The 19,390-nt window shown below is 46.9% G+C and overlaps 1 protein-coding gene across 1 annotated transcript in view; it reads left to right on the top strand.

Moving 5' to 3' along the window:
* The window catches only part of LOC119977535 (transmembrane protein 164-like), a 44,804-nt gene that overhangs the window by 14,783 nt on the left and 10,631 nt on the right, over positions 1-19,390 (top strand). Inside the window, exons 2-3 of the mRNA XM_038818581.1 lie at positions 9,306-9,355; positions 18,705-18,771. Of these exons, the coding sequence (XP_038674509.1) occupies positions 9,306-9,355; positions 18,705-18,771 (117 nt within the window). The remainder of the gene's footprint in view (positions 1-9,305; positions 9,356-18,704; positions 18,772-19,390) is intronic.

Genomic DNA, 19,390 nt, shown 5'->3' with positions numbered 1-19,390 from the left:
ATTTCATCACCTGTGCCCAAAGCAGTGACTCAGCTCGAGAAAGTTATCACTTTTTTCCACAAAAGATAAACGCTGCGCGGTCAAAGCAATGTCGCTGAAAATACAGTCTTTGTCCAGTGATTTTTGCATTGTTAACTAAACTATCGTGCATGCCACATTGTGCTGTCGCTAAGATAACCTTTTTGGGGTTGTGAAGCAATCCTTTCTAACTGTGAAGGCATTCTTTCTCCAATTTGTGAGACGTTGTCTGTTACAAAGGAGTCTTTGTGGTTAAGAAAGCAATTTGGCACGGTAGCAAGTCTCTCAAATGTACCAAAATAAGTAAAATAAAAACGTGCTTTTATATAGCGCCTCTCTCAACCTCGGGGCATCCATTTTGCACACAGCAAAGCTGGGCGGCATGGTAGCAGAGTGGTTAGCTTCACAGCTCCAGGTTCAATTCCCGGCTTGGGTCACCGTCTGTGTGGAGTCTGCACGTTCTCCCCGTGTCTGTGTGGGTTTCCTCCGGTTTCCCCCCCCCCACATGTCCCGAAAGACAAGCTTGTTAGGTGAATTGGACATTCTGAATTCTCCCTCTGTGTACCCGAACAGGCGCCGGAATGTGGTGACTAGGGGATTTTCACAGTAACCTCATTGCAGTGTTAATGTAAGCCTACCTGTGACAATAAAAATTATTATTATAATTGGGGTGACTAGTTGATATTTTTGCCAACTGTAGATCAATCCCAACACCTTAATTATTCTCTAAGAATCTTCAGATTCTTTTTTTAATGTCGGTGGCCAAGATTCTACCATTAGAAGTGAACAAATGGCACTTTCCGTTCATTCTGTTTCCAGACCCCTACAGACCTTTCATTGGGTTTATAGCAGCAACCTGCTGTGATCTGATGTCTGATACAGAGTGATGCCCTCTACCAATCCGATTGAAGAATCCTCACTGAGAACCACAAACTCTAAACCGAAAGTATGAATAAGAATTATTTTGCTAATTTTATGAACAAAGTGAAATAAAGGGAAAGAAGATGGAATGAAGAAAGGGGCGAGTCAAAACAAAATGATTAAAAGTAAATGTATGTATCTTTTTTACAAACAATTAAATTCTGAAGGAATGAGCTTCAACATTTGTAAATCTAAATATTTAATGCTAGTCGGTTTCAGCAGTATTTAAGACTTGCCATCAAAACTCATGAGGTTAGGGCAGTGCGGTGGCTGCCTCACGGCGCCGAGGTCCCAGGTTCGATCCCGGCTCTGGGTCATTGTCTGTGTGGAGTTTGCACATTCTCCCCGTGTTTGTGTGGGTTTCGCCCCCACAACATAAAGATGTGCAGGGCAGGTGGATTGGCCACGCTAAATTGCCCCTTAATTTTGAAAAAATGAATTGGGTACTCTAAATTTATTTTTAAAAATTCATGGGCCCGGTGAAGAGGTTGAGGGTTTTTATGCATTTAAAGAACTTCAAAGGTCAGCGTGGTGATGCTGCAAGAGGCCCACCTGAGGGTGAAGGATCAGGTGAGGCTTAAGAAGGGTTGGGTGAATCAGGTTTTCCATTCGGGGTTTGATAGTAGGGCTTGGGGTGGGTGGGGAGGGGGGGGGGGGAAACAGTATTGGTGATTGGGCAAGAGGGTGAGGATTCAGATGGAGAGGGTGGTGGCGGACCAGGAGGGCAGGTACATGATAGTGACAGTGGTGCAAGAGGGGAGTTTGGTAGCGCCGACGAGCGTATAGGGCCTCAACTGGGTCGATGCAGGGTTTGAGAAGCGGAGTGCCAGTCTGGATTTGGATGCCCACGAGTGAATAGCAATTGGAATATGGTGCAAGAGCCGAAGGTGGATAGGCCTCTGGCCCAGTCAGCGGGGGGGGTCAAGGCGCTGGCTGGGCTCATGAGCGAGGTGGGAGGCCTGGACCCATGGAGGTTCCTGCACCCGAGGGAAGGGGAGTGTTCTTTTTTTCTCCCCGGTACAAAAAATGTACTCGACGAAAGACTGTCTCATGGTGGGGAAGACGTTATTGGCTGGGCTCAGGAGGTCAGAGTATTCGGCGATCGTGATGATCCGCATTGGGTGGATGTGGCCTTGGAGAAGGAGATGGCTCAGAGGCCAGGGTGGCGAACCATTAAAATCCACTTCCATTTGAATGAGCAGGCCCTAATGTTTTCTGGTATGCTTGGTGGATAAATAACGCTAACCCCTCTTGGGTTTCAATGCAGAGCCTCTCAGCAATACAGAGATGTAGTGAAGTTGATTAGGAGGGTGGCTGCCGGCCAGCAACTTCCTGCTTCCTGTGTTTAACTGCATGTGTGGAGTCGGATATGAATGTCTGAATTATTCAATCATGGTGAACACTAACCTCCCCAATGTTACTGCAAGATGTGGCCTAATATATTAACATGGATTGTTGAATTGAATTAACTGACCAATGCTGGACTTTACTTGGACTTTAAAGAAGGATCATAGATTGTGACAGCACAGAAGAGGCCCATTATGGCTGTGTCAGGTCAATAGCTAATTCCACAGTCTGTCAAACACCTGGGGGGCTCGAGTGATTGCACCCAATGAAGCTGTAGTATTGACCGTCTAAAGGGTGAATATTTCAAACTTATTGGCAGCAGAAGACCTAGCATGGTAGCAGCGGATTATCTGAGAGTTTAAAAACCCAAACAGTTTAAAGAAATTTAATGCTAACTAAGATTTTAAAAATCAACCCATATTGGTGCCAGAATGAGAGAAACTGAGTAAATCATGTGAAAACAAAGTGACCATCGAAGCAGCAAACAAACCTTCGAGCTTGTGGAAAGCCATGTTGAATTGGGAGGTTGATTAAGTCATGGAGGCATTTGAAAACTTTAAAATTGTTTCGGCGCTGGGAGTTGAAAAATTCAGCGCACATCTCCAGCCAAAGATCCACTGAAATTAGTTTCAAGGTCTCAGACAGGAAGTAGGTTAGAATCCCTACAGGGCAGAAGGAGACCATTCAGCCCATCTGGTCTGCACCAACCCCCTGAAGGAGCGGCCCACTTCCCCTGCCCACTTCCCCGCAGCCCCACCTAATCTGCAGATCTTGGGTCAGTAAGGGGGCAATTTATCATGACCAATCCACCTAACCTGCACATCTTTGGACTGTGGGAGGAAACCGGAGCACCCGGAGGAAACCCACGCAGACACGGTTGCCCAAGGCTGGAATGGGACACGAACCCTGGTGCCGAAGGGCAGCAGTGCTAGCCACTGTGTCACCACGCCGCCCTCCTGTTGACAATTTCATAAGATTGAAAAAGGCAGCTAGAAAATGTAAATTTAAGGAAACCGATGAAAGGCTGGTCGACTAGATCATCTGGGGGCTTTTGCACAACTTGAAGCACGCAGGTTTAATTGGAAAGGACAAGTTCATAATATCACAGCCAGAGAACATGAAGCCTCAAGTAGGTTAAGGCGCTGACCACCCCAAACGGCTAGGTTTTCCGAGAGGAAGGCAGCTGCAAATGATGCAGTGAAGCAGCAACAAAACAATGCTGACCAGAGAGAGAAACGTGCAAGAGATGTGGATGACCATCATAATCTTTATTAGTGTCGCAACTAGGCTTACATTAGCACTGCAATGAAGTTACTGTGAAAAGCCCCTAGTCGCCACACTCCAGCTCCTGTTCAGATCCACTGAGGGAGAATTCAGAATGTCCAATTCACCTAACAAGCACGTCTTTCGAGGCTTGGGGGAGGAAACCGGAGGAAACCTACGCAGACACGGGGAGAACGTGCAGATTCCGACACGGTGACCCAAGCCGGGAATCGAGCCCTGCTGCTGTGAAGCAACAGTGCTAATCACTGTGCGACCACTTGTGTTCACAGAGGGCAGGGTATGTCCCATGTATGAATCAAACCTTGGAGCTTGTGGAAAGCCAAATCACTGGGAAAAGATGTACAGAAAAAAGGTGGAAGTTACCAGGGGCAGAGCAATAGGAAGAATGGGTAGGAAAAGAACGGCTGGGGTAGGAGCCATACAAATACATCAAATGATTGGAGGCAGAAGTTCCCAGAGGAATGAGATTCATACAACCATTCCGATCAGGAAGAGGGTCAGAAATAAATTATCCGAGTCATAAATCTGAAGCTGAACCTCGACCGCGGAGCACTGAGTAACATCATCCCGCCCAGACTGCACCAGAACACCTTTCCTAAACATTTGATACAAAATTCATACCCCAGGAACTCTGAAATCAAATTACGTCACGCTAACAGCAAACGGAAGAACAGGGATTTAACAGCTAGAAACAATTAAAATCCGAGGAACACACAAAAGAGGAAGATATTGACTGCATTGTCATGAAGATATGCTTTATGCCAAAAGATTTTTAATTCGCCTGCTGGAAACCGGAATTGAACTTTTGAAAACAGACTTTTTAAAAACACAGATGAAAGTGACTTGAACTCTCATATTGATGGAACCATCAACTCGCCAGACACGTGCTTTCAGATATGAACAGTGGTTTTAATCTACTTACTTCAGAGCCAGCCTGTTACCCGTTGAGCTCTCGATGAACTCAGGCTGGCTCTGGACACGGTTATTTATACAGCAGTCTAGGGGGAGGAGTCATGGGCGGAGCCAAGGGTGGAGCCCTGTACAAACTCCTGAGCATTCCCAGAGCTACTCCCCCTAGTGGTCGGATAACGCTACTGCGCTTACAATAGTATTGGTAAATACAGTGTGAATTACTAAGTGACATTCACCACACATGTCAAGATGGCTACCCACAATTTATGTGACTCTACATTCCAGATTCCATTTAATTAGAGTGCAGTTTGTTTGCAAAGTCCATCAAAGACGATGACTTCTGAAGGGAAGGGCAATGAATGCTGGCCGAACCAACAACGCCCACATCCCATAAATAAATTCTTTTTAAAAATTTAAATTTCAGGAGGGTGTGAAGGGCCCACATCTACAACTTCAGGAGGAAAGCATCTGTGGTCACCGACCTGAGGCCGCCTGCTGTTGGAGATGGGCAAGTAGCCCAGGGAGAAGACCTGCTGCAGACTGATTCCTTAAAAGAATCCAACCCAACGCCCCTCCTGAACAAACTCCATGGTCTACACATGTAAATCAGCAGCATCAAGACCATCAAATCAGCCTGAAACCAGTCGAGTCACCAAACTACAGACTGTATGCACTCTCTCTTTTCTTTATGGATTCTAATTTGGCCAGTCTATCTTTCCCCACTCTGTAATGTGTGTATGAACTTTGAGGGTTTGTGTGGGCTAAGAAGTTGGTGTGTCTTTTATTATTTTGTTCAGACCTATTGAAGTACAATAAAGCAAAGGTCTTTATCTTAAGCTCCAGGGAACCTGAATTACTGGTTATTTTATGATCGCTGTTGCGTAAATAGTTAAGTATTCACTGAATTGGGTTTTCAAGTAAATAAGCCTGTTGTGATCAAATGAGAGGGCAAAGGGGGGAACCGTTCGACCCCTCCTCGCCTTGTAGGGGCTGGTTTAGCACACTGGGCTAAATCGCTGGCTTTTAAAGCAGACCAGGCAGGCCAGCAGCACGGTTCAATTCCCGTACCAGCCTCCCAGAACAGGCGCCGGAATGTGGCGACTAGGGGCTTTTCACAGTAACTTCATTGAAGCCTACTCGTGACAATAAGCGATTTTCATTTTCATTTCAATGATGTGCTCTACATCACTAACGGATGGTCCTGCTATCTTGTGGTGACACAGCTATGAAGGGCTGCAGGATTTCTCGATAAGATCCATCACTTGGTGAATATAACCCCACCAAAACTCAGTCAAGTTAAATGCAAGACCAGCAAAGATGAAGAATTACAGATGCAATCTCAGATCCAGAGATGCCCTTAAAAGTGGGAGATGGTGGCATAGTGGTGATGTCTCTGTGTATCCAGAAACCCAGGCTAATGCTGTGGGGGACACAGGTTCAAATACATCATGGCAACTGGCGACATTTAAATGTAATTAATAAAATCTTAAATGGAAAGCTAGCCTCTGTAATGGTGCAATTAAGTCATGACTGATTGTTGTAAAAAACCCCTCTTGTTCACCGTTGGCGGCACAGTATTGTGGCTAGCACTATTGCTTCACAGCACCAGAGTCCCAGGTTTGATTCCCGGCTTGGGTCACTGTCTATGTGGAATCTGAATGTTCTCCCTGTGTCTGCGTGGGTTTCCTGGGGGTGCTCCGGTTTCCTCCCACAAGTCCTGTTGGGTAATTTGGACATTCTGAATTCTCCCTCTGTGTACCCGGACAGGTGCCGGAATGTGGCGACTAGGGGCTTTTCACAGTAACTTCATTGCAGCGTTTGTGTAAGCCCACTTGTGACAATAAAGATTATTATTATTGCAATGTCCTTGAAGGAAGGAAATCTGCCATCCTTCTCCTGTCTGGCCTACATATGACACTAGACCCACAACAAGCCACTCGGTTCAAGGGCAATTAGGAATGGGCAGCAAATGCTGCCTTTGCTGTCCATGCACACAACACAAGGAATAAAGAAAGATACAATGAGCACAGCCAGATCAGAGATGACATGTTACTAGAAGATGATGATCTGCTGGCTGGGTCCAGAATAACCATACTCAAAAAGACACAGGAAGAACTTCTCCAGAAGACATACATCTCCATTTCCATGTGGCCTTCATGTAAGCTCAGAGCCAGATCCGTGTGCTGGATATAATCTACAAAGGTGTGGAAAGACTAGTGCTACCATATATGCCAAAAGTACATAAATACACAGCAGGAAGAGGAGGGCTAATGAAGTATATCCCAAACCATGGCATACTGTGGGATTCCATTTATTCAAAAACTATCTTGAACAAAGGTGTCTCATCGTCACAGTCTACTGTCCAAAGCTTCCTTTTATTCAAAAAGATTAACGATTGAGGGCTACAACAACCATCTCGGCAGACCACTGAACAATATGTGACCGGGAATCCAAATCATCTCCTGAGGATTTTGGAGTAGTATGGGATCAATATCACCTCCACCCAAGGGGACATGGGTTTATAAACAGTCACGTCCAGACAGTCAAGAGAACTCTCTCAAAATGATAGAGGCAAAGGAAGACCTAAGCCTTGCCTTGCTGTCACCTCAAGGCGATCATGAAGTTGCCTGCAGAGCTGTTGAATGGACCGAATTATAAGACCACTGCCAAGCAAGATACGCCCTCCAAGTGACCAGGAGGGAATAAGCCGAAAAGTCAGTGATACACAAGTAAAAGGAGGTCAACACTTCCACAAGCATGCTAAATCCCTGTCCCGGTTGTGGAAAAGACAAAACCGTACACGTACAGGATTCAGCCATGAAAATGTGGAACCCAACAAAAGCTGTTGGCGTAACTTGAGGCTTCAGGGTCACAGGAGCCGGTAAACAAATGAGAAGGAGCAGAGTCCATGCACCCGAGCATGAAAAGCAGGAAAGATCATCAACACCATTTACCAGCAAGAAAAAACATCACTTAACCGGTGGCGCAACAGCAACCTCATCTGCAAGTGACGCAACATCAAACACGACTCCTCCAACACCAGGAGCAAAACGCACGCCTGTAGAGCATGCCAACTCACCACCTGAGAGCGATGATCGCCAAACCTACAAGAGAGAGGCAAATATTATTCCCTTGCAAAAATAAAATGAGCTATAAAATACCCGGGATTCTTTTTGTTTATAAAAGTCAATTTTTTAGCTTGGCAAAAACAATTAGATTGGAAAAGTTACTGATGTTGAGGCACTTTATATAATTTTTTTTAAAAAGGCTATTAGATGGTTATTTATAAACAGCTAGGTACTAATTGCTAATGTGAACATATCCCGGGGTGCCACATTTACTGCAGCATTGCAGTCATGTATCAGTCGATCAGCCGCAGGGAGAGCAGCAAGGAACACATTCGATGAAGCGTCAGCATTTTGAATGATTATTACTAACTTATGGGAACCAGAAGACCGAACACCCACACCCCACGTAGCCCTGTGGATTTCTCCTTCCCAACCTTTATCCAAATCGCTTTTGAAAGGTACCATTGAGTCTCCTTACAACGTCCTCCCGAGAAGCACGTGTTCTAGATTATAGGAATTCTCCCCGTCAGTGTCCACACCCCCCCACCCTCAGTCAGTTACCTTGAATCTGTTCCCTCTGCTTACTGACTCTTCTACCAGCTAAGTTTCACCGGGGGGGGGGTTGTTCAATTCTGGTCGCCACACTACCAGAAGGATGTGGAGGCTTTGGAGAGGGTGCAGAAGAGATTTACCAGGATGTTGCTGGTATGGAGGGCATTAGCCATGTGGAGCTGTTGAATAAACTCGGTTTGTTCTCACTGGAACGTCGTAGGTTGAAGAGTGACTTGATAGAGGGCTACAAAATTATGAGGGGCATAGACGGGGTGGATAGTCAGAGACTTTTTCCCACGGTAGAAGGGTCAATTACAAGAGGGCATAGGTTTAAGGAGTGAGGGGCAAGGTTTAGAAGAGATGTTAGGTGGATTGGCCATGCTAAATTGCCCGTAGTGTAAGGTTAATGAGGGGATTGTTTGGTTACGGGTATACGGGTTACGTGGGTTTAAGTAGGGTGATCATTGCTCGGCACAACATCGAGGGCCGAAGGGCCTGTTCTGTGCTGTACTGTTCTATGTTCTATGTACGAGGCAAGTTTTTTTACACAGAGGGTAGTGGGTGCCTGGAACTCGCTGCCGGAGGAAGTGGTGGAAGCAGGGGCGATAGTGACACTTAAGGGGAGTCTTGACAAATACATGAATGGGATGGGAATAGAGGGATATCGACCCCGGAAGTGTAGAAGATTGTAGTTTAGTCGGGCAGCATGGTCGGCACAGGCTTGGAGGGCCGAAGGGCCTGTTCTTGTGCTGTACTTTTCTTCCTTGTTCTCTTTGGGGGAGGGCTCGGGGTGGTGATGGTATGTTCCTCATGTCCCTATTGTAGGAGCCAGCCGACAGACAGACCTGAAGAAAAGCCCATCCCGTCACGATAATGGGGTTGCCGACCCTCCAGGATTGGCCTGTAGTCTCCCGGAATTGCGGATCAATCTCCGGGACATTGCTGTGTGCAGCCCTGGAGAAAGATCGGTGGGGCTTTGTTTGTAGCTTTTGTTTTCTTTGAACATTTCGCTTTGTCAGATTGTAACATATTGAAACTGGGACAAAAACGCAGTTTGGCTGGCAGCCAAGCATTATCCAATTGGGTAAAGAGCCGTTTTGCTTTGCAATTGCAGGCAAGTGGAGAGTACTCCATTACACGCCCGACTTGATCATTTATTTTGGAATGATACAATTTAACTGACTAACTCTGCTTATATTTCAGATATTCCTGCTTGCGTGCCCGCCTTGCCCTGCCGTCTTGATTCTCTTCCGGTGAGCATTACTTACATTTTTGATTTCTTATCGTGCAAGAACATGGTAGAAAACTCCCACTACAACAAGCTCCTGCAAGCAATGATTTACTTTTACTTTGTTTCCACCCTTTTCCCAACACCACTAAAATCTGGTGATGGCCATTCAGCCCCTTCAAGCCCATTCCATCATTCAGTTCGATTATAGCTGATTCATAGATCAATGCCACCTACCCATCTTGGTTCCATATCGATTAGACCATAAGATACAGGAGCAGAATTAGGCCATTTGGTCCATTAGGCCTGCTCTGCCATTCAATCATGTTCCTCAACCCCATTCTCCTGCCTTGTCCCCATAACCCCGGATCCCCTTAATTAGAGTGCCCCAACAGTTGGCTCCCCTTCAGTCAGCAAAGCAGCACCCCTCTTCCCCCCCCCCCCCCCCCCGATCCCAATTCCCCCGCCAAGCACCCGCACAGCACTGATTCCCCCCCCCCCCCCATTGTGCTTCCGTAAGTCAGCTGACCCATGCTGACCCCGGCCGCTCCCACCTCTATCTCCAAACTTACTATTGTCTCCTCCTTCGGGCCCCCAACCCCCCCCCCCCCCCCCCCCACCCCCCCCTCCCCCACAGGGTAAGGGGGCGTGCCATCCGGATCCTTCCCGTGCACCGCACCCCACAACCTGGGTGTTACCCCGCCCCCTGAAACAAAACAACAGGAAAAGAATAACAAACAAACTCAAAGTCTACTAACAATCTTACACCAGGCTCACACCCGATTGCACATCTCCACCAGCGCGTTTCACCCACAGCTGCCCCTTAGTTCAAGTCCAGCTTTTCGTGCTTAATGAATGTCCACGCCTCATCCAGCGTATCAAAATAATGGTGCCTGTCCTGGTACGTTACCCAAAGTTTCGCCGGATGCAGGAGCCCAAACTTCACCTCTTTGCTGTGGAGGACCACCCTGGCCTGGTTGAAACCCGCGTCCCCTCGCCAGTTCAGCTCCCAAGTCCTGGTATATGCAAATCTCTCTGTTCTCCCACTTGCTGCTCTGCTCCTTCTTAGCCCAACGCAGGATACGCTCCCTGTCTGTAAAGCGGTGGAACCTTATCACCATCGCTCTCGGTGGTTCGTTTGCCCTCGGCTTCCTCACGAGGACTCAATGCACTCTGTCCAGCTCCAAGGGCCGCAGAAGGCCCCTGCGCCCATCAGCGTCCCCAGCATTGTCGGCACATACGTGCTTGCGTCCGCCCCCTCCGCACCTTCAGGGAGGCCCAGGATCCGCAGGTTGTGGCTCCGAGACCTGTATTCAAGGTCATCCAGCTTCTCCTGCCATCTCTTGTGTCAGGCCTTGTGCGCCTCACCCTGACCGCCAGGCCCAGGATCTCGTCCTCATTCTCAGATACCTTTCTCTCCACCTCCTTGGTTGCCTTCTCCTGAACCTTCTGACCCTCCACCACCTTTTCCATGGGGGCCTTCATAGGGGCCAGCATCTCCATCTTCAGCTCTGCAAAGCAGCTCCTCAAAAAGTCTTGCTGCTCTCTCGACCACTGGGCCCACGCTTGGTCCGCGCCAGCCGCTATTTTGTTCTCCCGGACCCGCTCCACTCGCTTCCCTGCAATCGCTCGTTTCACGGCCCCGCTCCTGTTTCCCTCCATACAGCAGAGAAGGGAATCTCTCCAGCGTCATTTCCCACGCCGGTTTTCACCCTTCAAGTGCCGTCGCCGCCCCTTTCAAAGGCCCAAAACCCCGATCCCGGCGGGAGCTGCCGTGTATGCGCCCTCGTCGGACATGGCCGCTATCGGAAGTCTTGAACCTGTGTTCTTTACCTCCCTGGTCTGTAGGCTCTACAACATTCCATGTGAACAAGGTAAACAAAGTATTTGTGGGATACTGCAATTGCTGGCTTCACCCGGCAGTGTTCTGTCAAGCCCATATACTGGACAGCCTGTTATAAATATACTATTTTCTTTGCTGCTTCATGATCTCCACAGCGGGGGAGTAATTCGGAAGGCAAATAGAATGTTGGCCATTATTGCTTGGGCGATGGGGAATAAAAGTAGGGAAGTCTTGCTACAAATGTACAGGGCGTTAATGAGACCACACCTAGTGTAATGTGTACAGTTTTGGTCACCTTGCTAAAGGAGGATATACTTGCACCGGAAGTAGTTCAGAGAAGATTCACTGGGCTGATTCCTGGGTTGAAGGGGTTATATTATGAGGAATATTTGAGCAGGCTCGATGGAGGTTAGAAGAATGAGAAGTGGTGGTGTTGAAATATATATGGCTCAAAGGGTTGATGGGTGGATGCAGAAAGGATGTTTCCCCTCGTGAGGGAATCTGGAACAAGCGGGCACGGTTCCAAAATGCAGGGCCTCCCATTTGAAGACTGAGATGAAGAGATATTTCTTTGAGGATCATTCATCTTTAGAATACACTATCCCGGGGAGCGCTGAAGGCTGGATTATTGACTATATTCAAGCTGAGTCAGACATGTTTTTGATTTGCAATGGGAGTTAACAGTTATGGGGAAGAGGCAGGAAAGCAAGGTCACAATGAGGTTAGCCATGATCGTGCTGAACGGTGGAATGAGCTCGAGGAACTTCTGCTCATATCTCTGATCAACGTATGGGTTCTGCAAACCTTTCCAGTGTTCTTTTGAAAGTTACTTTGCACCCTCTCAAAGGCCCTGCCACCCTTCCCGAATTATGGTATTCATTCGTAGGATGTTAGTGTCGCTGGCTAGGCCAGCATTTGTTGTCCATCCCTACTTGCCCTTGAGTAGGTGATGCTGAGCCGCTTTCTTGAACCTCTGCAGTCCATGTGGTGTAGGTACACCCATTGTGCCGTTAGAGAGGGAGCTCCAGGATTTTGCCCCAGTGTCAGTGAAGGAAAGGCCGATATATTTCCAAGTCAGGATGGTGAGTGGCTTGGAGGGGAACCTCCAGGTGATGGTGTCCCTACGTGTCTGCTGCCTTTGTCCTACTGGATGGTAGAGGCTGAGGTGCTGCTGAAGGGCAAAATACATCAGCAGAGGAGGGAGGAAAAGCATATTTTTTTGGCTTAAATGATACTTACTGAGTACCAAAAACAGAAAATATTGGACGATCTCAGCAGGTCTGGCCGCACCTGTGGAGAGAGAAGGCAGCTGATGTCTTGAGTCTGGATTACTCTTTGCCAAATCCAGACTCAAAAGGTTCGCTCCCTTCGGCCTCCACAGGTGCTGCCAGACCTGCTGAGATTGTCCAGTATTTCCTGTTTTGTTTCAGATTCCAGCATCTGCAGTAATTTGCTTTTATCTTGCTGAGTACCACTTGGTTTTTGAAGTCACAGCTTTTACCAGAAAAAGTCCTTTTGAGGAGAGATTAACCTTTGCTCCCTTGATTTACACTGTTGTCCCATTACTTTGCAGTTTGTATCGTTTTATCCTCTCTTTAAAAATGCATGCGAGCAAGTAGATTGAGCACTCTGCTGAATCTGATAGCGACAGGCATCGAGAGGTATAAATTAGCAGAATCAAATGTCACAAGTTTGTCGGAACACAACAGCTACACTCAACAATTAAACCGCTGATCCTGACTGGTGTATGTTGGGTTCTTTGTTTTAGTTCTTTCAGGATGGAGAAGGTTGTAATGCTAACAAAGAACAGCAAGCTGTGTTTAACAAGGCTCATTAATTACAATACACTGAATTAGATTCAAACATATTATGATGGAATTAGTTAAGTAAAGATTACACTACATACCCTATTCTATTAGTTCAACTATCTCACAACTACTGTCTTGCTTTCTTCCACTCCATCTGTCTCCCTGAAGTCAAGGAGGCATGTGATATTTATATTGTTGCTCTACAGCACCATCTAGTGACTAGAGTAGTAACATTACATTAACCCTTGATGTACTTTACAGTATCCACATATTGTGACAGTGTAAAGCTCACCTTGGTGAGTGTAAGGATAGAAGTCACTTTTTATAAGTCGTTACGATCTCTGTCGATTGCAGTATCTTTTAGAAAGAGACTTTAATTCCCAGTGACAAACTCAAAGGATCACATGACAAACTTTCGTATTTTTTCACACCCTAAAATCAAGGGAGACTAAACATTACTCAATAGGCAACTAATACTCTGGACCAGTGGTACCCAACTTGTGGTCCGCGGAGCACTGCTGGTCTGTGAGGGTACTGCAACTGGTCCATATGTCCATTGGGGAAAAAAATCTGGTGAAAAAGTAACGAGTACCTCGTATGTAGCATACTAATCCTTGTTAAACTGTTTTCACAATTATTTTAGGTTTTATGTTTTTTTTTACATTTTGAGCACCCAATTATTTTTTTTCCAAGTAAGGGGCAATTTAGCGTGGCCAATCCACCTACCCTGCCCATCTTTAGGTTGTGATGGTGAGACCCACGCAGACAGTGTGTGCAAACTCTCTACGGACAGTGACCCGGGGCCGGGATCAAACCTGGGTCCTCGGCGTGGTTTTATGTTAATCCCTGCAATTAAGTAGTGTGGCGCTTTTTGTATGGCATCATTGCAAGGCGCCCTCCCCTCTGCGCATGCGACGGTTAGTACGGGCCTAACAGGCAAAGTCAAAATGGATGTAACTTTTCAAGGGTTTCTACAGTGAAACTAACAGCATAATTAGTGGAAAATCATATTAACTCCGTGGAATATTGTTTTAAGATTTCCACCTGCCAAGGACTTCCAATAGTGCATCCTGTGGAAGAGGGACATTATCATAGAATTTGAATTTATCATAGAATTTACAGTGCAGAAGGAGGCCATTCGGCCCATCAAGTCTGCACCGGCTCTTGGAAAGAGCACCCCCACCCAAGGTCCACACCTCCACCCTTTCCCCGTAACCCGACCCAACACTAAGGGCAATTTTGGACACTAAGGGCAATTTATCATGGCCAATCCACCTAACCTGCACATCTCTGGACTGTGGGAGGAAACTGGAGCACCCGGAGGAAACCCACGCACACACTGGGAGGATGTGCAGACTCCGCACAGACAGTGACCCAAGCCGGGAATCGAACCTGGGACCCTGGAGCTGCGAAGCAATTGTGCTATCCACAGCTCGGTAGCATTATGAAAGATGGAGAAAGCTGAGAGGTCCTATTGAAGTCAAAATGGATCAGTGGCTGAAGAGAAAACAGACTATTGGTCAAAGTGACAGTGGGGCATCATCAAATCAAACTCAGCACCACAAAAGTAGCGAAGAGTGCGGAGAAAATACAGCAGTAAATACTTAGAACTGGGATGTACTTGTGCAGGCACTGGAAATGAGCCGTTCCCATTATGTGTCCTGTGTTATAAAGCTGTCGAATGAAAGCTTAAAAGCCTGCTAATTCTTGAGATGAAACATGGGGAACACGTATCCAAGCCAATTGAATTTTTTGAAGGTAAGCTCAAAAGAATTTCAGAACTATGGAATGCACACCTATGGACGGTGGCAATGCTAAGGCGGTGGAGGCCTCGTATCGGGTAAGAGACTGGGAAGCCGCACACAATCGGGGAGGAGTTGGTGTTGCCAGCGGTGAAGGAGATGGGAGTGTTATGCTGGGAGAGAAGGCCTGAAAGCAAATGAACACAATTTCAGTGTTGGATAACACAGCCCCCCCCCCCGCTGAATGGATGAGAAGGTCCACATCAGCTAATAGCGAGAATATAAACAAGTCGATTTCATGCGCTTCAACTGAAAGAATCACTGAATGTTGCAAAGCTTTCAGTGAGATGAAATGAAAATCGCTTATTGTCACGAGTAGGCTTCAGTGAAGTTACTGTGAAAAGCCCCTCGTCGCCACATTCCGGCGCCTGTTCGGGAGGCTGGTAAGGGAATTGAACCGTGCTGCTGGCCTGCCTTGGTCTGCTTTAAAAGCCAGCGATTTAGCCAGTGTGCTAAACCAGCCCCTGCTCACCTCACCTATGTAAGGTATGCACACGGGAGAGAGAGATACAACAGGACTTTCTCTTGTGTAAGTCATTGTCCACACGCTCAACTGCAAAGTTTTTTTTTTGACATGTTGAACACTTTCATAATTCAAAATGGAATTAATTGGTCAAAATGTTTAGGTGTAGCACCGATGGGGCCCATACGACGTTAGGCCAACACAGTGGGGTTGTTCACGGGTAAGATTAGCGGTCATGCTCGCAACATCATTCACTGCAGCATCCACGGAGAGATGTTAGCGGCAAAGAAAATGCCTGCTGATCTCATGACCGTTTTGGAGACAGTGATTCAAACGGTTAGTTTTATCAAGGCCTGTCTACTGAATTCACGAATATTTGCAGCTCTATGTGACGAGATGGAGATCAGGGTCAGTGATCACCGTCAACCACTTCTGCACATCGAGGTCCGTTGGTTCTCCGAGGAAAGGTACTCTCGCGTCTTTTTGAGCTGCATGATAAAGTGAGATTTTTGTTTTTTACTTAACTCGGTTTGAACTCTATGCATCAATGGTTTGCCAAATTGGCGTATCTGGCAGATACTTTTCGTCACTTAAGTGGGCTTGATCCAAGTCTGAAGGGAATATCTGTGACAATGTTTTATTTGCAGGACAAAATAGAAGCGACGGTCAAGCAAATAGAGCTGTGGGCTAAACCGCTCGAGCAGTCAAATTACAATTGTTTAGTGAATCTGTCAGATTTTTTGGCCACAGCACAAATGCAGCTTCCAAATGGTATGAAGCACGGCAAAGTTTGAACGCACCGTTGCGCCAGTACTTCCCTATTCCCGACGCAAAGTTCAACTGGATACAAAATCCATTTGCGATCCTTGATGACACCCTCGCAGGCCTGACCTTGGGAGAGCAAGGCAGCCTTCTGGAATGGTCTTGTGACCGTGCTTTAAAGCTGGATTTCTCTCCGAACTCTCTGACTGACCTTTGGAAAAAGGTTGCCTTGAAACACTCAGAACTGCCCCCCACAAGGCAGTAAAGTTTCTGATGCCTTTTCCTACTAACCTTTGTAAAACTGGATTTTCAGGGCTTTTTGGCATTCCAGAAGGACAGGAAGATTGGAAAAGGAGGTGGGGTAGCTCTGTTAATAAAGGATAAAATCCATGCAGTAGGGAGGAATTATCTTGATTCAGAGAATCAAAATCCCTTTGGGTGGACATAAATATCAAAGGAAATGTGTCACTGGCGGAGATAAACTAAGGGGCACTTTAACATGGCCAATCCGCCTAATCTGCATGTCTTTGAGCTGTGGGAGGAAACCGGACCACCTGGCGAAACCCACACTGGGAGAACGAGCAAACCTCCGCACAGACAGACCCCAGACCGGAATTGAACCCTGGTCCCTAGCCATGTGAGGCAGCGGCGCTAATCACTGCACACCTTACTTAAGGTGAGATATACTTGCGTCGGAAGCAGTTCAAAGAAAGTTCAGTAGGCTGATTCTTGTGAAGGTGTTAGATTAAGAGGAGTAGTTAATCAGATTGAGATTGTACCCATTGGAGTTCAGAATAAAGAACAATACAGCACAGGAACAGGCCCTTCTGCCCTTCAAGCCTGTACTGGTCATGATACCACCCTTTGCCAAAACCCTCAGCACTTCCGTGTGCCGAATCCCTCTATACCCATCCTATCCATGTATTTGTCGAGATGCCTGTTGAACGCCATTAATGTATCTGCTCCACAACCTCCCCTGGCAACGCATTCCAGGCACTCACCACCCTCTTGTGTATATAAAAAAAACCTGCCTCGCACATCTCTAAATTTTGCCCCACAGACCTTAAACCTATGCCCCCTGGTGACTGATCCCTTCACCCTGGGAAAGAGTGCCTGCCCATCCACTCTATCCATGCCCCTCATAATCTTGTAGACCTCGATCAAGTTGCCCCTCAACCTCCATTATTTTAATGAAAACAGTCCGAGTCTATTCAGCCTCTCCACATAGCTAACACCCTCCAGCCCAAGCAACATCCTGGTAAACCTCCTCTGCACCCTCTCCAAAGCCTCCACATCCTTATGGTAGTGTGGCGACCAGAATTGTGTGCAATATTCCAAGTGCGGCCATACCAAGGTTCTATACAACTGCAGCATGACTTGCCAGTTTTTATAGTCCATGCCCCGTCCAATGAAGGCAAGCATTCCGTCTGCTTTCTTGACAACCTTGTCCACTTGTGTTGCCACTTTCAATGATCTATGGACTTGCATGCCCAGATCTCTCTGACTTTCTATATTCCTAAGTTTTGCCACTAACTGTATATTTCCCCTCTATGTTAGACCTACCAAAATGCATTACCTCGCGTTTGAATGAGAGGTGATCTTATTAAACAGAAAATTCTGAGGGTGGGTACTGAGAGCATGTTTCCCCTCATGGGGGAATCTAGAACTTGGCACAGGTTTAAAAAAAAAAACGGGAACTCCCATTTAAGACTGAGCTGAGGAGGAATCTCTTCTCAGAGGGTTGTTCGTCGGTTGAATTCTCGACCCCATAAAGCAGTGGAAGCTGGCTCATTGAATATATTCCAGGCTGAGTTGGACATATTCTTGATCAACAAGGGAGTCGAGGGTTATGGGGGACAGACAGGGAAGTGGAGTTGAGGCCACGATCCAATCGGCCATGATCATATTGAATGGCAGAGCAGGCTCGATAGGCCGAATGGCCTACTTCCATTTATTATGATGTGTGAGTGTCACTGTGTACTGAGGATATCTGTAGACGGTGTCTGAATGAGGTTATTCGCAAAGGTCCCGCCTTCTCAACCTTGCCCCTCGCCTGAGATATGGTGACCCTCGGGTTAAATCCCCACCAGTCAGCTCTCCCCCCTCAAAGGGGAAAGCAGCCTATGGTCATCTGGGACTAGGGCAACTTTACTTAGATTGTGTATTCAAGTCCTTGACCCTCCATTTTCTGACCAACCGAGACCAACCCTACAGTCCTACCACACTCAACTGTTTCTTGAATGCGTCCAGTATGTTTGGACGTTGCCCACCTCCTTGGCAACTGTCCAGATGTTGATTCACCTCCTCACCATTTACACCCGTTGCAGTTGTGCATGAAACAAAGTAAAGCTGTGAAAGGAATAACAGAATATTGTTGAGTAGATTCTGCTCCGCTGCTAAACCTTGATTTTGATGGAACATCAGAATTAAGCCATTCGGCCCAACTGGTCTACTCCTCACTCGCCTCTTCCCACCTTTCTCCATCTCACCCTCACGTATATTTTAAAATGCAGTTTTCGGTGTTTGAATTTGCGTTGTTTCAACACAATCAGAACATCTTTTCGCAATCAAAGGTTGACAAAAAGTTTGTAATTAATGATGGAACTTGCTCATATGGTGCATTGTTTAAAAGTCACTGCAAGCCTACTGTTTATGGTTTAGGTTTAAAAGTCTCTGCATTGTGTTTCCTCCTTCAGGTTACATGTGCACATGTTGAATGGACCCCTCCTGGCATTGCTCTTCCCTGTCGTCAACACCAGATTGGTGAGTGTTTCGACTTGTGTCCACGGATTCAAACCTGTTCCCTTTAGTTTGGCTGGTTAGAAATGAGTCGGGACCCACCTTCACAGGCCCAGATTCTGTGTGCTGGACATAAGCTTGAGCCCCAGATCAGGGAGTTCTTTAGACCGTCCCAGCGTTGGTCCTTGGCTCGGAGAACCGCGTTGCTGGTGTGAACCCCTCCACAGGCAGCTCAGTCCATTAGAGGAAGGGCGTGGCTGAGTTCCAGGAATGATGTCCGATCGATGGCGGGGAGGAGTTCAGCAGCAAGATGGAGTCTGATGGAGTGAACAATGGTGGGGGCGGAATATGAAATCCTATGCTACTTTCAGCTACCAACTGGAAGTTCAAATTTCTTTTACTAAAACTCATCTGTGGGGTTCATAAAGCTGGAGTTGGGAAGGGGTGAGGGATAGGAGATCAATGGGTTGGTGGATTGGACGAAAGGGTGATCTGATCCTGACTCCATTTAAAGCTGATCGGGTTTTTATCGAAAGAAATGTTTCAGTAACATCCGATGAGTTGCTAAAGAATCCCGAGAGGGACAGGTAACCAGCGGGACTTTCTCAAAGGATGAAAACTCGCTCCGATGCCAGTTAAGATC

The sequence above is a fragment of the Scyliorhinus canicula genome, chromosome 14 (assembly GCF_902713615.1).
Source record: "Scyliorhinus canicula chromosome 14, sScyCan1.1, whole genome shotgun sequence".
Classification (NCBI taxonomy): Eukaryota; Metazoa; Chordata; class Chondrichthyes; order Carcharhiniformes; family Scyliorhinidae; genus Scyliorhinus; species Scyliorhinus canicula.
The sequence above is the reverse complement of the archived record's forward strand: the minus strand, read 5'-3'. Positions and strand labels throughout refer to the sequence as shown.